The 21,087-nt window shown below is 45.0% G+C and overlaps 7 protein-coding genes across 7 annotated transcripts; 2 read left to right on the top strand and 5 right to left on the bottom strand.

Moving 5' to 3' along the window:
* Positions 1 to 29: 29 nt before the first annotated feature.
* Positions 30 to 1,101, bottom strand: GGI43DRAFT_416207 (uncharacterized protein). The gene has a single exon (XM_083207253.1). It carries the CDS (start codon positions 951 to 953, stop codon positions 90 to 92), a length of 864 nt encoding a protein of 287 aa, XP_083056365.1. The 5' UTR covers positions 954 to 1,101; the 3' UTR covers positions 30 to 89.
* A 407-nt stretch (positions 1,102 to 1,508) lies between these two features.
* On the top strand, positions 1,509 to 6,081 carry GGI43DRAFT_222984 (putative glycosyl hydrolase, family 18). The gene is made up of 5 exons (XM_083200392.1): positions 1,509 to 3,200; positions 3,258 to 3,429; positions 3,485 to 3,894; positions 3,962 to 4,650; positions 4,727 to 6,081. Exons 1-5 carry the CDS (start codon positions 1,614 to 1,616, stop codon positions 5,949 to 5,951), a joined length of 4,083 nt encoding a protein of 1,360 aa, XP_083056364.1. The 5' UTR covers positions 1,509 to 1,613; the 3' UTR covers positions 5,952 to 6,081.
* Positions 6,082 to 6,149: 68 nt separating this feature from the next.
* GGI43DRAFT_222979 (glycoside hydrolase family 2 protein) lies at positions 6,150 to 9,430 on the bottom strand. The gene is made up of 4 exons (XM_083200391.1): positions 9,271 to 9,430; positions 8,908 to 9,193; positions 8,620 to 8,846; positions 6,150 to 8,541 (listed from the first exon to the last, which is right to left on the bottom strand). The coding sequence occupies exons 2-4, from the start codon at positions 9,165 to 9,167 to the stop codon at positions 6,251 to 6,253; spliced, it is 2,778 nt and encodes a 925-aa protein (XP_083056363.1). The 5' UTR covers positions 9,168 to 9,193; positions 9,271 to 9,430; the 3' UTR covers positions 6,150 to 6,250.
* A 1,234-nt stretch (positions 9,431 to 10,664) lies between these two features.
* On the top strand, positions 10,665 to 12,600 carry GGI43DRAFT_425680 (glycoside hydrolase family 27 protein; the record flags this gene model as incomplete). Its single annotated transcript, XM_083208538.1, has 2 exons — positions 10,665 to 11,690; positions 11,758 to 12,600. The coding sequence occupies 2 exons, from the start codon at positions 10,665 to 10,667 to the stop codon at positions 12,598 to 12,600; spliced, it is 1,869 nt and encodes a 622-aa protein (XP_083056362.1).
* Positions 12,601 to 12,741: 141 nt separating this feature from the next.
* Positions 12,742 to 13,607, bottom strand: GGI43DRAFT_416202 (uncharacterized protein). Its single transcript, XM_083207252.1, has one exon. It carries the CDS (start codon positions 13,471 to 13,473, stop codon positions 13,048 to 13,050), a length of 426 nt encoding a protein of 141 aa, XP_083056361.1. The 5' UTR covers positions 13,474 to 13,607; the 3' UTR covers positions 12,742 to 13,047.
* Positions 13,608 to 15,325: 1,718 nt separating this feature from the next.
* GGI43DRAFT_222920 (carbohydrate-binding module family 20 protein) lies at positions 15,326 to 17,784 on the bottom strand. Its single transcript, XM_083200390.1, has 6 exons — positions 17,378 to 17,784; positions 17,071 to 17,319; positions 16,783 to 17,026; positions 16,638 to 16,734; positions 15,909 to 16,591; positions 15,326 to 15,745 (listed from the first exon to the last, which is right to left on the bottom strand). Exons 1-6 carry the CDS (start codon positions 17,609 to 17,611, stop codon positions 15,378 to 15,380), a joined length of 1,875 nt encoding a protein of 624 aa, XP_083056360.1. The 5' UTR covers positions 17,612 to 17,784; the 3' UTR covers positions 15,326 to 15,377.
* A 1,563-nt stretch (positions 17,785 to 19,347) lies between these two features.
* GGI43DRAFT_416196 (NmrA/HSCARG family protein) lies at positions 19,348 to 20,645 on the bottom strand. The gene is made up of 2 exons (XM_083207251.1): positions 20,196 to 20,645; positions 19,348 to 20,140 (listed from the first exon to the last, which is right to left on the bottom strand). Exons 1-2 carry the CDS (start codon positions 20,448 to 20,450, stop codon positions 19,487 to 19,489), a joined length of 909 nt encoding a protein of 302 aa, XP_083056359.1. The 5' UTR covers positions 20,451 to 20,645; the 3' UTR covers positions 19,348 to 19,486.
* Positions 20,646 to 21,087: the final 442 nt, after the last annotated feature.

The following is a 21,087-nucleotide window of genomic DNA, read 5'->3' as shown; positions in this document are numbered from 1 at the left end:
GGAAGGTACATGTAGTTTCTAACGGCCATGAATAGTACAGTTGATGAATGTGATATTATTTCTTCTTCAAGAAGCATTGGCAATCCAACCTATCGACACAGGTTTCGCCCATCGACGATGGCTTTGAAGCCTTTTATCATGATGCGATGGGGTTTCTCAAAAGGATCTGTGAGAATGTAATTCCGCACCCATTGTTTGACCTTGTTTGCTCCATCCTCTATGCCATGCTCCACGGCGATTTGTTGGGTTTCGACCCACTTAACCTCTTTCCACCTTTTTTTCTTTGGATCTGTCTCATCAGGGTCGGGATTATCGCCCAAATCTTCGACTTTGAGAGTGACATTCTCGAGCTGTTCCAACTCCGCCACTGCTTTATTATACATTCGCACTCCGGTATCCCCCCTCCTCGCTCTAATGATCTCGTCAATGTTGTTATCAAAAGCAGTGAATGCTGGCCTGTTGGCTTCCTTTGCATCTCTGTCCATAGCCTTCCATCTATCGTCAACCCTTTTGCCCAATTCTGTGACTCCCGCCTTGTAGTCGCGATTGCCGAGTAGCATAATGTCTGAGGGATAAATATTAGGTATCTTCTCCCTGGCCTTATATTCCTTCAGACAGTTCAATGCCGTCTTCTTGGCGTCCAGCTCATGATTAGTGTATACGGGCCAGTTCTCGGGATTGGGTGCCTTCGGATCAATTTGCGATATTAATTTTTTGAATGTACACCTTTGCCCTGGAGAATCTCCCTCACATGCCACCCATTGGTTATTCTTGCAATTCTTTTTGTTGAAGTCCCATTTCACGCACTTGTAGCCTATTGTTTGCCCTGTTGGCAATAATCCATCAATTTCGTATGCCTGGAAAAACATGACTCGCTCTAGACATCCCGCGTATCCTCCAGCCCAGGCGATGGCCGAAAAGTAGGCGATGGCGAGAAAGAACAAGATCCGCATTGCGAGTGTAGTAGTGGCTAGGCCGTAGATGGTAGTGATTCAGCTGATGGTCAACAAAACCAAAGTAAGCGAGTGTGTTGATGCTGGGAAGTCGCTTGCGTAAAATCGTGCGAAGGGAATAATCGGTACATATATGATGTCGTTTATACTATCTACGTAGGATCTTTGCTTGTATTTCCGCCAGTGAAGCCGAGCCGTCTGATCCATGCAACTATAAACCGTGCCGCCCAGGCCAATTTCCCGATTGTGGAACGCCTGACCGTAGACGGGGCATTGGAATCTAGACTCTGGACGATAGAGTACCTGTGAGGACTTGTGCGGCTAAAGCCGGCGATTATTGAAGTGGGCTATATGGGGTTCATTGGCCATAACTCACGGAGGGCTCAATGCAAAAGTCTTACTGCTTTATGTTAGCATGTGAATCCAAATTTTTATTTCTACCTCTTGTCACTACGGCAGCTTGATCTTCTTGCATTGGTCTCCAGCTACTGCCATTCATTCAATTAACTCTTCTGCTATATTCGACTCTCTCTTTCTGGTCTATCTTATTATATGGCTGTATATTCTTCTTTTTCCATTGCTTCACTATCATCTGTTTATTTGATTTCTATCACATCCAAGAGCTCTTATAGCATCTAGAAATCTCCTTTGTCCTTCAAAATGCGGCCACAGCTACTGTCCTTTCTCATATCCCTGATTTTTCAGGCTACTCTCTCACATGCCCACTACGGTTCCAGCATGGAAATCGTACCCCGAGAGATTGCATTAAATGATTCACAAGCTGAGGGAGACCCCGAGCTGGTGGAATTTCTTGCTGCCAATGAACGGCAAATTCCAGCTCTGAAAGCCTGTCCTCTATCATGCACGCAGACTGCGAATAGTAGTGATGGTGCAGGATGGTTTTTGTTCTCTGATGCTGCGCGCCTTGCCTGGTGCAATGAGACTATGCTGCTCGACTTTGTTGTCAAGACCTCTGTTGATGAGAAACAAAATCCCAACATTGGTATTAGAGCTTGCACGGCAGAATATGGCGTAGAAACCAAACAAGCCTACACATCTGATGATAAAACTGCGGCTCTTTGCTCAACACCCAACCATGTCATGGTCAATTCTGCTGTTCGCATGTTCCATCCTTCAATGAACGAGGACGATCAGGGCTTTGACAGCAAGGATTTCTTGTCGGCTGGTCATCAAATGGCCCGTTATCTTGCCTCCCAGGAGCCTTCCTGCGTTAATAATGCTATGGCATTCGGATACTCTCAATCTTCGGTTGTTGGACTCTTTGCTGGGGTAGAAGTACATCAGCATGGAGTGGCATTTGACATACTTAGCAGGTTACTGAAATATGCAGAGACAAATTCCATTTCCCAAACGACAGTGCTCCAAGTATGCCAACCCAATAACCATGGTGCGGATTACGGCGTTGGTATCATCGCCAGTAGTTCGAAAAACCTTCCATTCGTGCAAAACACTGTCAAGACCTGGGCTGACGGAAGATGCATATCTGAAACCAATGACAGTCAAGACTGGATGATGGTCACTCTGCGGGTTCCGCCACTCAAAGACTCATTTGGCAATAAGACTGCTACTCTATCCAATATGACTACTATCGCCTCACAATTGCATCAATCACGTATTGCTGCTCGGGCAGAATGCAAGACCACCAAAGTACAAGCTGGCGACAGATGCTCTACTATAGCGGCTAGATGCCGCGTTAACCTATCCGATCTGCAGAAGTATAATCCTACTATACTATTCTGCAATACTCTTGTTGCTGATCAGGTAGTGTGCTGCTCTCCAGGCACTTTGCCAGATAGCATCCCAGGCCCAAACTCCGATGGGACGTGTAAGACAAGATCAGTTCAAAGCGGTGACGACTGTGGCTCACTGGCCAGCAAGTGCGGTCTTAAGCTTAGTGACTTTTCAAAGGTCAACGACAATCCCAAGTTGTGTTCGACGCCGCTGGTGGTGGGCCAAGTTGTGTGCTGTAGTCACGGCAAATTTCCTGATCTGCGCCCCAAGCCCAACCCCGATGGATCCTGCGCCACGTATCAAACTGTGCCGGATGATGGTTGTGACAAGATTGCTGCATCGCAGGGGTTAACCACAGATGATATTGAAGGCTTCAATAAGAAAACATGGGGCTGGAATGGATGCAAACGGCTTGCACTCGGGTTTAAGCTATGCGTTAGTGAGGGATCTCCCCCTATGCCTGAGCCCGTTTCAAACGCCGTATGCGGACCTACGGTATGTTCCTCTGCCATTTTTCAATAGTTAATCCTATAAACTGACGCTATTAAACAGGTCCCAGGAACCCAAGCGCCAAAAGCAGGAACTGATTTGTCCACGCTGAACCCGTGCCCTTTGAAAGTTTGCTGCAATGTTTGGGGTCAATGTGGGATGTCTGATGATTTCTGCACAATTTCAAAGTCTGAAACTGGTGCTCCTGGTACTTCCGCACCTAAAAAGAATAGTTGTAAGTGCAACCAAATAGGTTATTTTGGTTAGCAAAATGTTGACGTCTTCTTCAGGTATTAGCAACTGCGGCACGGAAATTATTAAAGGTCCAGCACCTGAAAAAACAATGCGCATTACATACTTTGAGTCTTGGAACAAGAACCGCGACTGTTTAACAATGGATGTTGACCAGATTGACACAAGTGTTTATACGCATATTCACTTTGCGTTTGCAAACCTCACGGCTGACTTCAAAGTTGATGTAAGTGGTGCTAAGGATGACTTTGAGACTTTTAAAAGCATGACTGGGGTAAAGAGGATTATATCCTTTGGAGGCTGGGACTTTAGCGCTTCTCCTAGCACTTTTAATATCCTCCGTGAAGCTGTGAAGCCCGCAAATCGTGAAACATTCAAGAATAGTATTGTGGCATTTATACAAGAGCATGGGCTTGATGGTGTGGACATTGATTGGGAATACCCGGGTGTAAGTTGAACATATTTGTCATCTCTTCATTCCATATGATCGTTGCGTATTAATTGATCCTCCTCAGGCCCCTGATATTCCCGATATCCCTGCAGGTGACCCTCAAGCTGGAATGGACTACTACAAGGCCCTTACAATTATTAAATCAGCTCTCGGTAGCTCCAAGACAGTTTCTTTCGCAGCCCCAGCTTCTTACTGGTATCTTAAGGCATTTCCAGTGGCCCTTTTGTCCAAGACTATTGATTATATTGTCTACATGACCTATGACCTCCACGGACAATGGGATTATGATAACAAGTGGACTTCGCCAGGTTGTCCTACTGGTAGCTGTTTACGGTCTCACGTCAACATCACTGAGACCTATGATGCGCTGGTTATGATTACCAAAGCCGGCGTACCCTCAAATAAGATTGCTGTTGGCGTCGCTAGCTACGGCAGATCTTTTAAGATGGCTGAAGCTGGCTGCACAGGGGAAATGTGTAAATTCACCGGCACGCCTCGCATATCTAATGCCGCCAAAGGCATTTGCACAAATACGGCAGGCTATATTTCCAACGCTGAAATTATGGAGATTATTGATTCTGGTGAATACACTAAGCAGTGGTCAAAAGATGGCTCGAGCTACCTAGTTTACGACGATACTGAATGGGTAGCTTATATGAGCGACCGGGACAAGCAAATTCGATATCTTACTTATAGCCGTTACAATTTTGCTGGAACGTCCGATTGGGCTGCTGATCTTCTGGAATATGTCGAGTAAGTGGCCTCTGAAATTGCCCAAGGTGTCCATTTGGTGACTCAGTCTCCTATTAATACTGACTTTTCTCTCTAGCGGCTATGGAGAAGCCATAATAAGCGACTCGGACGAAGACTGCAACGCTGAGATTCACAACCTCGACGATCTTGAAAGCATTAAAGATGATATCCCTACCGAGTGTGTGACAAAGTATATCGCTCAAGTACAGATCAGAATGATGAATGGCTTCTTGGAAAAATACACGGATTTGGTTAACAATGGCTACGACGAAAAATTTAAAATCTACTCCGAATATATCGCCGAACAAATCCCTATACAAATTGATCATTTCATGCTTGATAACGCTGATAAATACTTTACGTGTACGGGCAGCTATTCTGCAGTATGTTGCAATACTTGTCAATGGGGTGGCTGCTTGAACAATTGCAAAAAGGGCGCTGAGTGCAAGAATGGTATGCAGACCGAAACTGTTAAATGTCCAGACACTCTCAAATATGAGCTTAATGCTCTTCCGCCTGGCTACCTCCTAATGAGCGCAACCTATGATCTGAAAGACAAGGATGGTTTTTTCAACGATATTGGTTCGCAATACGGCATTGATGAATCATGGATTACTTTTGGAAGTCGAGATGTCTGGCCTGGAGCAAGTTGCCAATACAAAAAAGATCCCAGACAGTGTCAGAAGGATTGGGATTATTGGTACTACAAATATCCCGAACGCTCAGATGACATGAAGGTATACAATCCTAAAGATCTCATTGGTAAATCCTATGACAATACGAAGGACCTTGTAGAACGTCTAGAGATAATCGAAAGCTACATGGACGTGGATGGAGGCTGGTTCTGGGCAGATTTGCTTGATGCTTCCACCATGCCTGCCCTGTCACTCAAGGCTGCCGTCGAGAACATGGAAGCAATAATCAAAAAGGCCGATGAAATCCAAAAAGAGGAGCGTGAGGCATTCATCATCAATTTCGTCACGAGCTTTCTTTTCTTCATCCCCATCATAGGAGAGGTAGCTGGCGAGGCCGGCCTAACAGCGATCCGTTCCATTTTGAGGCTGGTAGGCAACCTTGGTGATTTAGGCCTTCTGACTTATAGCATTGTTCAAGATCCGAAAAGTGCCTTCATGGCTATCTTTGCTGCCTTGGCCGGAGCTGGTGTTGGGCCGTCTGGGTTCAGAGATGCTGCTGATAGTATGCGACACATGGGGAAGGCCGAGAGGGAAGGCTTAGGACCAAGTATAACGAAGGATCTAGACAGGATCTGGGAGGTGCGCGCCGGCGTCTGCAAGATATAACGTGTTTATACCTTGTTGATTGGAAATATCGAAATACCGTATAATACATGGAGTAATATGGACACGTACCCATAAAGGCTGGAAAATACATAATACTATCTACAGCTTAGCTTAACCGTTTTACTATTACTTGAGAAAATATTGAATAAATGGAGAAAATGCGACAAGTTTTCCATTTTGGGTATCTTCTTACTATTAATATGTCCGCAGCCTCTTCTGATACAAATCGCCCGGCTAAATGTATAATTTGCACATGCCAAATTATTTAGACATTTATGTGGCATACGTAAATATGTAGGCTATTTTTGCACATTGTCATAGATCGACCTCAGTACAACATCATTGATCCAGGTACCTGTAGACCAATCATCCCACACACTAAAGGTAATCGTGCGGCTCTCGCCCTTGTTTAACCAGAAGCCGTTCTGGTCAAAGTATCCCCTTACCGTTGTGGGATAGTCCACCCAAACCCATGCCGCCACACCCTTAGTAGCAGTGATCTTGAATTGAGCCGTATTTACACCAATAGATTTTGTCATCACCAAGCCTGGATTGGCAATGCTGCTCAAGCGAAGGCTTTGCGGATGGAAAAATGTCGAGTGAGTATATCCGCCAGCCTCGACAGAGATTGAGAGCAGAGCGTTTGATGTCGGGTTCTTGCAGGCGAAGAAGGTGGACAGAGCAGGATAAGTAACCAATCGAGTGGCGTTGATCGGCTGCACATCAAAGTTGACTTTAAATGATCCATCTTGGGCTGGATTTACATGGACTGGTGGATCAACGTCAAGAGCATTGCCCTGCCAGTCAACCCACTTAAATGAGGCGGTTCCGGAAACCTTGTTCCATAAATCAGACACGACCCAAACCTCCAGGACATCAGTGGCCTCGTCATAGAAAGGCCAGACAATTACAGGGTTGAATATGTCCTTGGCAGCATAGTATGCCACTTTTTGCCTCAAACTGTGCTCGGTGCTGGACCAAGTTGGGCCAACCCAGATGTCGTTAAATTGCCAGTATAGGGCGCCCATTTGGCGATTGGAAAGTCCAGATCCTCGTCTGTAAAAGGCAATCTGGGCCTGGTAATAGTCTGCCTGGAACACCTGAGAGGTCCAAGCCCAGGCGGTAAAGTTGGCTATCGGATCCTGCAACTCGGGCAGCGGATACCAGAGCTTGATGCTATCTGTAAATTGGTTGATTCCACCCGCGGAAGAAGAAAAGAAGTCGCTACCACCACTCAAGTGACGGTTGTGATGCCGAACATATGATGAGTCAAAGTAGAATTCACTCTCGGGTATGGCTTCTTGCCAGGAGTAGACAGAGGGCATGGAGGGGAATCCAAACTCATCAGCAAAACGACCAACAGGATAGCCGCTATACTGGAAGGCAATAGTTCCATCGTAATTGTAAAAGTCGGTGTCAGCATATAGCGCATCAGGGCTCTCCATATAATCGTATCGAGAGGTCTGAGGACTGACCGAGTTGAAGTCGAGCGATGTATAGCCGTGATAGGTTGATGAAGGGATGTAGCTAATGGAGTGGGTGTTGGCATAGACACACTTGGCAATATGCTGCTGGAAAATGGTCTCGTAATTCTCGAGCTGAGTATTATTCCGGGGGTTGAGCCACCAGCCATAAATGAGATATTCAAGTTCATTGCCTCCGGCCCATAGCGCTAGACTGGGGTGATGGTTGACTCGACGAGCGTTATAGTAGGCCTCGGCCTCGTACTCTTCAAGGAAATCGGCAGTTGCGGGAAAATAGGCCACGGAAAACTGGAATTCAGACCACAGCAGCAGCCCCATTTCGTCGGCCAAATCGTACGCCCAGTCTGGGAGGTAAGCTCCCGAAGACCAGATCCGCATCATATTAAAGTGTGAGTTCACAGCCAGCTCAAATGTTTCCTTGATTTTGGTCTGGTTAACACGAGGCCACAAAATGTCTGGAGGGACAAAGTTGGAGCCTTTGGCATACAGCTCATGGCCGTTGATCTCAAATTTCCAGCTGGCTCCAGGAGCAACACCTTTGGCTTTGTCTTCAGCGGTAATCGCATTCAAATTCAAGACAATGGTTCGGAACCCAACTCGCTTGGTAACGGTGGCAGGCTTGGAGAATGCAGAGTTGATTAGGGAAAGCGTTGCGGTATACAAGGGCTGCTCGCCGTAGCCAGAAGGCCACCAAAGATTCACATTGTTGCCAATGACGGTGCTGCCGGTGATAGTACGGTTGGACTGGCTTATTCCAGCTAAATTGGTCTCTTTGAGTGTATGGCCGTTGCTGTCGACAATCTTCAGATGGAACTGCGTGTTCTTGGGAAGCGTGCCGATATAATCAATACTGGCGTTGAAGATGAACGGCTTTGACTGATCAGGCGACAGGTTAGGCATTTGACCCTGGCGAAAGATATCGATGGCTGTGTTGGTGATGTAAACAGGATCGGTCTTGGCCTTCTGCACAATGTACGCTGGTCGCCATGGTCCGGCTGGAGCAAACTGCGGGCCCCAGTCCCATCCAAAATCACTTTCTTCTTTTCGCATGTACACTCGGCCTTGGAATTCTTGACCATTGTAGCCGTTGGCGGAGTTGACCTCAGCTTAGTATATAATTGTTAGTGAAAAAGGAACATGAAGACTGCACTGAATACTAATATCCGGCCATGGGAACTACTTACAAAGATCGCTTCTCTGAGAAATTTCGAGAACAATCTTGCTTGCTGAGCCAAAGTTCAGGCTTAGAACTGGATCTCCAGAGCACTTGGGCAAAATGTCGCTGACATCGAACGTGTATTTGCGGAATTGGTTCTTGGTATTACCAACTGTCTGATTGCAGAGTTGAATCTCGCAGAAGGTGTCAAGACCTTCGAAAACGAGCCATGATGTAAGCCCGTTTTGTGATTTCCTTTGTTTTTGCTTAGATCAGCTTCAATTTTCCATTTTCTTTATAAGTCAAAGTCACTCACAGTCCTTTGATCGGTCCAGATGTATATGTCCAGTTCATTCGTTGAACCCAAAACTGGTTCCATTCATTGAAGCCATAAATAGGATCTTCAATGACGCCGGCAGCCAGCAAATCAATATGAGCATGTGAAGGCAGCTTACCAGGCACAGTGGCGTTGACACCGTTGCTCACCGTCCACGAGACATCGCTCAAATTATAGATGTGCTGCGCACTGACACAGCTCGCTAAGAAAGAAAGAGATGCCAACGAAAATTGGCGCATTGTGCCGAGTTTCTGGCAACTGGTCTCTAGACAAAGAGTGTTGTTAACATCTAATCACAATGGCTATTGCTCTGATACTTATTCAAAGCAGCACATAGCTGACCTATATACAATTATACGTTGTCAAGAGCAGATAGAGAAGAACAGAACATGTGTCGCAGTTTCCCCCACGTAAGAGAACCTACGTAATGCAGGCTTGTGTCAGGAAGAGTGAGTTGATCGCCTAGTTGCAGGCACAATGGATGTGTGAGTAAACAAAAAATTAAGATGGTATATCAAATGCAACATAGTTGAGAAATGCACTAAGATGTTTCTGATTGCCGATTTTCTCCCCGCAATAGCAATGTGTTAATCTCAATCCTTGCTTGCATTACAGGGGTCAATGGGTGATAACGAGAGTCCAAAATGATACGTGAGTACTAGATTCTCCACCTCCACACTTTTGTCATTATGGTTATATTTAGGAAAACGGAAAACTTGACGCAGTCTTTCATTCACAAGGCTGTAGATATCGGGTACTGTACTGAGCTGTCGCTTTGCTTTTCCGGTCCAATTAGCCAGCTTTTCCGTAATTGCAGATCCACTTTTTTGCCAGTTTGTTCAAATATCTGTTAAGTTGTCCAGGCTCATGAGCTTTCGTGGGGGGAGAAGCTAGCGTGGATTGAAAGTCTTAGAGGCTTCAGTGACAGCTAGCTAGAGGATTTTCGGTTAGCAATATATGTCTCCAGCGAATGAAGCGATGAAGACTCCGCGGGGGGCAGGCACGAGATATAGAACAGAACTTGCCCCTTGCTTCCGTTATTCCCCATTGTCACTACTCAAGGAAATTATCATGAGATAGCTTGATTTTTCTATCATAGTGTCCTGAGGGGTAGATTCGAGCAATACCCCTTTGAGAAGGTTGTTAAATGCGGGGGAAGACAATAGAGGAAAAGGCGAGACTACGATTATACGAGGGGCAGGTTTCGGCATTCGCATTGTGGATGCTGCTACATCCACTTAGCTCGAAATTGGAGCATAAATCCGGCGGAAATGGTTTACAAGGCTTCATTCGGATGTAGTGAAGGAAAGCGAGCTTGATGCGCTTATGCATTCGTATTAGCATTTGCCATAAATGCCTAATAATGGGGAGACTTATCCGTCTATAGCGTGGAGAATAGTTCTCATTTAGTACTACAGGCACAGGGAACAGGGGCCAAAAGAGAGATGACTAGTGAACCAATTGGCCTAAACAGGTGGTGGAGGGCTTACTGGCCTCATGAGCTTCGGGGCAAGCGCATCAATGTTCACAGCATTATTTACTCTGCCCTGTCCACCAACTTTGCCGTCTTATTTGTGTTTTACCACAAGTGGCCACTCACTTCCGAAACATAAGAGAGAGGTTGAAAGACAGGAAACAGTCTGCATTAGTATTGCCATCGCAAGACCAGAACTCGAAATTACACAGCGGCAAAACAGACTCTGAAGCAAAGCGTGCAAGCGCAGACTTACACCGCAATGGCATCGACACTTGCCTTCTCCATTGCGGCATCGGTTCTGCTTCAACCAGTTGTCGGCACAAACACAGGCACAGTCCATTGTGCCGACGCCTCTTACCAGCCTGGTAGTGTCTATTTTTCAGACCAATGCTACAATGACATCCAGAGCTGCATCACCAAACTAGCCGCCAATGCCTCGGTGGTTGACTGTAATGGCTCTAACATCAGCATGCAGCAACAGGCAAACTTGGGAGCCGTGGGTCCAGCCCAAAACAGTGACATCAGCGTCTCTTTCAAGAGCATGGTAGACCTATGCCTATTGAGCGGTTCATCAAGCGGAACCTGGGGCTGGAGCGACAACCAGTGGTACTGGCTTTGGACTAGCGGAGCTTGCTATACAAGTAGCGGTGGAGCAGATACAATGCCTACAAGACCTGCTCCGTACTGCTTGCAGGATCGCGATTCTTCTCTCCCAGACTGCTACCCCCAACCAAGCCCTGGTGGAGGTCCATTAAAAGTCTTGAAAACAGCAAAAACAACCAACGGCTTCAGTTCATCCGCCCGAGGCTGGAACACATATGGAGCTCAAGCCCTGACCAACGGCTCTACGTTGATTCCGTCTTTTGCCGGACAGTCTGGCCTGTATTACACACAGAAGTTTGTTGAAACTCAGTGTGGCGTCCTTGCCAATTCCAAATTCAAGGCCGCAGGCTTCGATATGTGCAGTCTTGATTCTGGCTGGCAGTCGTTTGATGAAGTTGATAATAACGGCCGAATCATCTATAACGACACTCGATTTGACATGCCCCAGCTTGGCCCGTGGCTCCACAAACAGGATTTGAAACTCGGCCTATACATTACTCCCGGTGTGCCTTGTCAGGCAGCCAATAAGACTATTTTAGGCACGGATATTACCGTTGGATCCGTATTCAATGGCAATTTCGACCAGATTTTGTGCCAGTTTGACTATAGCAAAGATGGTGTTCAGCAGTGGCACGATTCCGTAGTCGATCTGTGGGCCTCTTGGGGCGTTGATATGATCAAGGTGAGTGGAGGATTGTCAGCTCTCCAATAAGATGAAAACAGTAATTGACTCTTTGTACAATAAACAGCTTGACTACGTCACTCCTGGCTCTCCGCAAAACGGTGCCATGCTGGGATGCCAGAACTCAGATGCTGTAGTGGCTTACCAAAAGGCCATTGCCAAGACAGGCAAAGATATCCGTTTGAACATCTCATGGAAGCTATGCCGCAACGAAACTTGGTTGCCCGTTTGGAACAACCTGGCAGAGTCCATGCGCACTGATCAAGATATTAACAACTATGGCCATGAGACTTTCTTGGCTTGGTCTGTTGCCCAGCGTGCCATTGACAACTATCGCCAGTATATTGGCCTTCAAGCTCAGCAAAATAAACCAATCACAATTTACCCCGACATGGATAACTTATTCGCTGCCAACTCGGAGAGATTGACCGGCGTTAACGATAGTATGCGAACTACGGTCATGAACCACTGGCTGGGCGCAGGGGCAAACTTGATTCTCGGCAGCGATCTCACCCAGACGGACGATCTTGGTTATAAGCTGTTGACGAGCTCTCAGTCAACTGCTGCAGCCAATTTCTTCGCCAAGTATCCCATGCAGCCGCGAAACCCTCGCACTGGAAACAATCTTGCCCAGCAGCTTCAGGCCTGGATCGGTGGCCCTAGTGATAATGGAAAGGAGGCATATGTGCTGATTGCAAACTATGGGCCCGATCAAGGCTCTGGTGGGTTTGGGACATATCTGTATGGACGACAGGCAGTGACTGTGTCATTAGCTGGTCTCGGTTTGAGCTGCTCTGGATGGAAGTTCACTGATGTGTGGTCAGGCAATTCTACAAATGTTAACAACTACTACACTGCATATCTAACCGAAGGCGAATCTCAGTTGCTGCATTTGACGAAGTCGGGCTAAGAGGGAGGAAGTAGTAAGAGAAAGTTACATTATTAATCTCACAAATTAATAGAAGTTAATTTGAATTGTTAACTAACATTGTTTTGCAATATGCGCGATCTCAGATCTATAATATAAATGCAGTTAATTTGAGGAATCGGTGAGCTTACCTGTGTCTCTCGCTCTCCGTAGATGGTAAACCAGCTTTTCTGATCGACTGCCCTCAATTTCTGTTGATCCTCTTTCCTGCAGTGGATGCGCCGCGGTCGCATCATGCAGGGCATCGGCCAGCTCCTCAACCCTACCCAACCCACGCCGATATGATGGCAACAGGAACATGGCGATACGTTCCAGCAAGGGGAATTGTAATAATAGGCGGCTTGGAAAAACTCTCATGGCGTTCTTGAATGCTAGCTGCGCCCGAGTCTTGTCATTATCCAGACAGCATAGATCAGCATCTAAAAAGTATCAACCAAAAACATCCATTGACCACCGCTCAATGATATCATTGATGATAATTCCACGACTTGAGGTTGCTTGTTGTTGTAGTTTATCGATAGTCGTAACGAGCTTGTGCGCAATACTATATAGGGCCGCTGGATTGTATTTTTGCTGAATTCCGGGCTTCATGATGCTTGTGAAATGCTTCCACAGTTCGCCAGTTGCATCAATTATGTTCATGCCAAAGAGATTAGAGATAGACGTATAGGGCATTTGGCGGTAAAGCCCCCCTTTGGCGTTAACCCGTTCATTGCGAAAGATGTGAGCGATATACTCAGGCTTGGTGACTAATACAAACCATCGGCCTGTGTTCCAGAGGTTTACCAACCCATGGGTCTCCAAATCACACGGAGATGTTTGTTGTAAAATGCCACCTTCCCAGTCTTGCGCCATGCCTCATAAAAGGATATGTGCAGGGGAACAGTGGGCGCGCCGTTGCAGCCTCTTCTCAACGGATACAAGATTCTGGCCAGTGGGACTATAGCCACAAGAATCAATAAAACAAGCGTAATCATACTGGTTAATAGATGTCTATGCTTATCTTAATCTTCTAATGAATGCCCAAGATGCTAAAGAGAAAAGAAAAACCGGTCGCCAGTCTGATATTTGTAGTTCCATGGTTCAGGACGGTGTGTCCAACACCTGAAACCCGGTCTTGATAATTGTGACCAAAAGTTTAGCAAATACGAGACTGGTGAGGAACAAGGTTTTATTTTCAATTATTAAAACATATGACGGCATATTTACTATTACTGTGATGCATTAAACGGTCGTGGCTGTGGTTGTATAACCAGCCAGATACTACATTTACACGATATACCTGTGAAACAGTAATTATACTAAGGTGAAACACGATACAACTTTGACCGACATGTACATCTTACCCTTTCCCTTATATCATATTACTAAGTGCTTCATAAAGAACGGATTTTATGCTTGCATAGTCGACAATAGTCAAAATTTGGCAATTGACCAACATGAGAATATCAAGTAACAATATTTTCATTCCTCTTTTCTATATATTACAATGTCTAAACTATTGAAAATAATGGAAATGTTCAGGCAGCCAAGCCTATTAATTAAAGCTAGCGAACTCTATCCATATACAACTGAGACATAATACAGGCCGGACGGCCATTCGGGTACTGTCGTTTGTGCTGTATTACACAGCTTAGTGTTTTACCAATGCCAAATATTAGGGTGACAATAGAAGCAACGATTAAAATTACACGATAGTCATTCAGCAGATGTATGCGTAAGATTCATGACAAGTGGAGTTATACATCCCCCTGCCTGAATATATTATATAATATCATATGTTAGAAATAGAACCTGAAACATTCTAGCCGCTTGCTGTTTGAATCAGTTGGTTGGTTATATCAACGCTAAACTAAAACACGCACTAAACTGAATCGCAATTCTAGTCAAATTGCCACCTGAGTACTGGGTTTTCCGCTGTACTGCGCTTTCTGCTCTTTTCTAGGCCATTCGTTTCATAGAATGGAAATACACACTTGGATGAGGCTTTTTTTTCTTTTACCTAAATGCAGTGAGTTTGTTGATGCTTTCGCGATCAGCGTATATCGATCTTTCGGCTGAATTTTGCTAATGCATGAAAAGAACACTCACTAGGCTCTCTGCGACTATTTGACTACATAGGGAGGATCTGGGAATCTCTTGGCAATCTGAGTATCAAAGTGGAACTATTCACTGTGCGAGTCAGGTGCTATGTGGAATGTCTCATACAATGAAGATGGTAAGTTTCAATGGATATATACGCCTCTCTGTTTGGCACCAAACGTTGCAGAGCTACGAAAATTTGGAATCTATTATAGCAATTACGTTATACTGTATGTTCTCAACAATAATCAGTGTCCGATACACACAATTAGGATTCAGTCTACGATGGATATATGCGCCACTATCCCTTGCTGTCAAAGGTTCGAAATCTGTACTATTTGAAATCTGATGCGGACATTGCTCTGGCTTCGATGCTGGTCCTTGCTGTTTCGGGTACTTACTGCATATACAGGTACCAGGTACGTATGGAACGATACTCCTTTTCGCGACCCGAGATCCCAGCAAATTCTCCCTTGTTATGACTTCGAATTGTCTCACCAGACCACTAGCTTTTACAATAAAAGATCAACTCACTGAAACATATTTGTACGTCATATTTGTACATTTGTTCACATACTACATTAGTATTTTATAAAAATATTGTACGTCATAGTAATCTTTAAATGTAGAATTTAAAGGAGTATTGTGTATTTTGTAAGATGCGAGTAAATCTATCACTATGTTTGCCAAGTATTTGTAATAGTAGGCGTAGCCGTACAAGCTACTGGAACTGTGTATGTGTGATTGGGATCTGCCTCCCAAGTTACATCACCATTTTCAGCTACGTTGATGTACTTGTATTCCACCACTTGTCCTGGGGCTAGCCCTAATGTTACAAACCATAGGGGATTTGAACTGGTGTAATCGGCCGCAGAGAGCGCGATAGCATTAGCTGTATTCCAGTTTCCTAGGGCGCTAATGTCACCGCTTATCTTGATTGTCTGTCCAAATGTTGTGGTCACTGTTTCGTCGAACTTTACGGGGATAGCTGTGCAAGAAGTTGGAGACGTCGAAGTCGTTGTGGACCCCGTACCACCACCGGATCCTAAGACATGGGCATAATACGTTAGCGTTGGGGATTAGTTTGTATTTCGGTGCATAGTGGTGGTTTGAAACAAGATGGTTACATCTCCATCCTGGTAAAGCAAATCAGGCATGAGGCGAAGCAGCCAAGAGAAGCAAAACAACGAATGCAGGTAAAATCTTACCTGTTAAGCTAGGACAAATACCGCTTCCACTCAAATTCGCCCTTGCATAAAATACCCTAGGAAGACCGCCAGACATGGCCACAGCGAGGTTGCCGTTCGAATCTGTGGAATAAGCCGTACACGACAGTACTTCAATCACTTGTTCGTTGTTCGTGAAACCAGTCTCAGCTGATGACAATGTCAAGGTATAGCTACTGCCATTGGCGCCACGATTGGAGAAGACGCCAACGATTTGATATCCCGTGCTGCCTTTCCGCGTAACAATAGTGGAACTGTCAGAGTATGTGACATTTGCCTGGTATGTAACATAAGTACTGCTTTGTTTGATGGCTTCGCTTCGAATTTGATTGACCGATTTGACATGAGAATACAGCACAGCGGAAGTGTTATATCCGGACAGCCAGATTGCTTCGCGATTATTAGGAACACCACCTCCATTCAAGTGCTGTTCTTGTCCTTCATATATGATGGGAATTCCGTCCGCAAGCATGGTAAACGCAATGGCATTCTTTGCAAGTGAGATATCAGATGTATAAGAAGGGAAGCGTGGATTATCATGATTTTCCATGAAGGAGCCGAGAAGGGTTGTATCGGAACATTCGGATTTCATGGTGTTGATTCCAGCGACAAGATTGCTTATACTACCACTGGTGGACTGGAAAGCTTGAGTTATCCAATAGTACCTGGGGAACGTTAATATAGTGACTTTGTGGAAGTACTGATACTCACGCTGGATAGTTCAAAGTATTCAGGCCGTAGTTTTTCTGATACGGACAAACGATAGCTGGGTTGCCATTATCGACCTCGCCAACAATGTAGACATTTGCTGTACATTGTTAGTTGAGCGCTGTCACTCATGCTGAATAGGACAAACCTGATGCCTGAAATGGCTCGAAAAATGCGTAATCTAACTCAAAACAGCTATCCATTCTCAGACCATCAATGGTATAGTTTGCCACAAGTTGCGTTATCCAAGACTGCCACATGCTCTGAACGTTGGCATTTTCGGTGGCAAGATCTGGCAAAGACACTGTATTATCGCCTTCCCAGCAATCCTGTATCTGAGTCATATTGCTGGAGTTATAGTCGATCAGACAAAATGGATGGTAATAGGATTGCTAGTAAATTAGTAAAGTCCCACGTAAACACGATCATGACTCACCGAGTTGAATGGGTTGAATATATTATATTGGACGCAAGTACCGCATCCAAGATACCCCATGTGATTCGTGACAATGTCAACCATCAGATACATACCAGCACTGTGCAAAGCTTCAGACAATGCCACCAGATCTGCAGCAGAGCCAAAGTTGGTATTCACTCCATATATATTCTGAGCCCAATACCCGTGGTAAGCCTCTCCATCAGAGCTATCGCCAACCAGGTTGGACACTACTGGCGAGATCCATATCTTTCTTGTTGAGTCAGCAGTCACGCCACAGATACTAAATGATAGACAAAACACATACGGCTGTAAATCCCATACTTTTGATATAATTCAGGTTCTTGATGATCCCTTGCCAGGTACCTCCACAGTACACCTGGTCTCCGGTGTTGCAAGCAGAGTTAGTTGAGCCATCTGTGTGGGAAAACCTATCAGTGAGAACTTGGTAGATAGACTGCGAGCGCCATTCTGCAGCTGTGAGGGCAACAGCAGAGGGCAGTGCCCACATCCATGCTAAAGCCAAGTGCGATAGCCCCATCGTAGTGAAGCAAGAGTCACTACACGACCCCAAATTGCAAAGTCTTCAGTATGTTTGGGATGATGAGAGAGAGAGTTTGGAGTCGGAAAAATGTAAAATGGATAATTTTTGGCTCAGTACACGCCGATCCTATCGTGTGGGCTTATGCAATCCAACTTGAACAATTTGGTTGACTGGGAATCATGATTTAATACAATTCAAGACATTTCCTTTACAGTGGTAAGAAACATTAGCTGGGAGTCCTTTTAACAAATGGGGCAGTTTGATCTCACAAGCGTGATTCAGCCAGGGGTGCTACTAAATGTGGGATTCGCATAGCTCGCTTCGCTATCCAAATTCAAGTAAATCGGTCCGAGTAGCTTACAGCACAGTTGGTCAATTCGCCGAACTACCATATTAAGTAGCGGAGATGCCCACCATTTATCAGAGGCAGCCTTTCCATCCAACATCCGTGGCCGCAATAATTAATATTTCATTTGGTATTGTGAGTACCAAGGCTGGACTATACCAATTCCCGGCAGGTGAGGATGCGATTTTTTTTTTCTTTCAAGACTGTTATGAAAGGCTCCCTAACAAGCTTACTTCTAACGCGAATATTTTAGGGCTATGGCCAGATCCGACACTTGTGAACTAGATTACTTTATTGCACGACAGATTTGCAAGCTAGGTCGGCTTGCCGGCAATAAGGCAGTCTCGGCATCGTTGGATATTATGCGGAGGATCCTCAAGACAAGATGATTCGCCAATATTGCGGTCTCCTGGCTCGGCGCACCTCGGCCTTTTGGAGTGGTGCTGCCACCTTGTTTAATGAAAAATATCGACGATCACTGTCGGTCTATAGCCGCTACCAAAGTTGAAGCCAAATGTTGTAATTAACAACCTTAAGCTTTGGGTTGATGCTGCTGCACGCTGAGGAATCACCCCCGCTAAACAAAAGGCGGGGGACCGGCCTACAAGCCTTTTTAGCGGCTCAATGCGACGTAAAGGTTCCTGAAGAACATTCTCCCGTAACCCCAGGATTGACAGCCGGCGTCCGATATGTGCCGGGTCTAAGCCTAGCATGGAAACGAGCCACATACGTGACTATTTGACGTTCGAAGGTGAGATACTATGTACTTCTTTGTCCACTAATTTAAACACCAAGATCTATCTACGTCTCAGTCAAGTTCTAATACTATGAAAATCTCCCATAGCATAATGTGCTATCGTGCTCTAGGGTCATGTGTGGCCAGGTATCAGCAAATCTGCCTAGCGGCAAACTAGAAGCTATTGTAGCGAAGCAAACTGGGAGTCGGCAATAATGGAATTCGGTCATTCTCTCGGAATTCTCCACTCACACGGCACAACTATGTAAGTATTGAGAAATTCTTAATACTATATATCGTCAGATGCCTGCCAGTCTAATGTAAATTAGTGGGAATGTTAGTTACAGGGTTGTATCTTAAAAAAATTAGTGAAACCAGTGACAGCGGTGTCCCGGTCCATATCTAAATAAGTATTCGTAGCAAAAATTTAGATTGCAAGTGCTAGAATACTTTTGTTAAATGGAGAGATTGTTTCACCTATATGTTTCAATTGTATATGCCGCAAAGCCAAATAAATCTGCCAGTAAACCTTGTATTTGAGACTCTCCTTACTGATACTATTTGTATCATCTTGGCTCGTCACTGTTCTGAAAAGCGCATATATTACTTGACCAGATAATTATATCCCTCATTAAGTATTTAGTAATTGAATATCGACTAACGCAGTTTGCGGATATTATTCATATGCTTATAGATAACTATATGTGAATTAAACAAACATGGCTCATCTTGTGCTACTAGCCTCGCTCTCTTTTAAACGGACCAACATGAGGGGTTTCAACTACCCTCCTTATGACTTGGTTGGTGAGTTTTTATCCAGCCACTGACTAAAATCCTTAAGATCAGGGTTAATCTCTTTTAGCGATTTGATATCAGCGCCATAACCTTCTTTCTCAAAGAAATTAAACATGGTCCCCATTTCCTCCGAGAGTCTCAACACGAGACGGGCCATGAATGCGAACGTAGTAGGTGGCGGAAGCCCCGTCTTCTTACGGAAGATCTCTTCTACCTGAGCATATGACAGTTCATCACTAGCTAGTGATATGCTCTTCCCTGCGAATTGATGCGGCTGTATAAATGAGAAAGCGGCAAATGTACCAATGTCGTCTGTCGATATGAGCTGTAACGGGCGAGACTTTACTACTTCTCTCCAAGCAGTAGCAAAGACTTTGCCAACGAATCCAGCTGCAAAGTTCTCCATGAACGCCACGGGCCTGAGAATCGTCCAAGACATCTTGTCCTTGGCACTGTTGATGAGATGGTGCTCAATGTGATGCTTGCTGATAAAATGAGGGATGTTGGTGGGATTATCAATTGACTTGGCTCCGTTGCGATCTACAGACGAGTAGACAAAGTGTTTTACACCATGCTTGATGGCCGAATCAACCAGTGCCTTGCCTTGCGCCTGTTCAATGATTGGACCTGTCTTGTTCATGGCTGGTAGCTGTACTAGTTAGCTGGAGCGCACTTTTAGCTGCTATATAATCTCCAACACATACCTGAACGCTAAAAACGCCCCAGACGGGCTCCTGAACCGCTTTCTTAGCATTTTCAAATATGGCCTCGGTATTATCTAGATTTCCTTGAACAAGCGTGATGTTTGGAGATGCAGCAGCCAGCCTCTTAGCCGATGGTGAGGTGACATCTCTTGTGACAGCTAGAATTTTAAATTCGGTATGCCTGGCAAGTAATGCTTTGATGACGCTACCGCCCTGCTTCCCAGTTGCTCCTGTTATAAGCAATGCACGAGACATTTTTATCCGCGGTCGAATATACAACAGCTTTAGAGCGACTAAGTCTGTAGAAACTAGTTTCGTGTGTTTTCTGCTTGGCTATGAGCTCTAAATAAACATCTTATATACCCGCCCAATCTCTCCATTCCTCTAGAGATAGATAATATTTCTCAAGCAATTCGGAGCACTAAGCATTTCCGCATTACTAAATCCATCAATGTCTTGGGGTGGCGAATAGATAGTGCTTCGGTGCCCGACATTGTCCCTCTAGGTGGGGCAATGTTCCTATACCGTACCTTAGCTATTAGTAAGTTGACACGAACGTATTCTCTTTGCTAGGCGACACCAGGCTGCAAACACACGTATTCTGGCAATTTCAGATTCCGAAAGTAGGTTACTGCCTTGCTTGAGCCTTATGCAAGCGAAGTATATTTCCAGATTGTAAACAATATGAATAATAATTTTTATTAAATATTTATTATTTTTATGAAACTTGTAGCAGAATACTTTTATCCAACATTTATTGTACTCCTTGGCATTGGGTTATATCCCGATATACTTTGAGAATCCTCTTTATTTGTATGTAATTATATAAGAATCCTAGTTATACAGCATAATTTGATTATACTTTCATCTCTACAGGCTGTATATCATGAAT

The sequence above is a fragment of the Trichoderma evansii genome, assembly GCF_050947405.1.
Source record: "Trichoderma evansii strain SZMC 28006 chromosome Unknown GGI43scaffold_27, whole genome shotgun sequence".
Taxonomy (NCBI): Eukaryota; Fungi; Ascomycota; class Sordariomycetes; order Hypocreales; family Hypocreaceae; genus Trichoderma; species Trichoderma evansii.
This window is presented reverse-complemented; position numbering and strand designations above follow the sequence as displayed.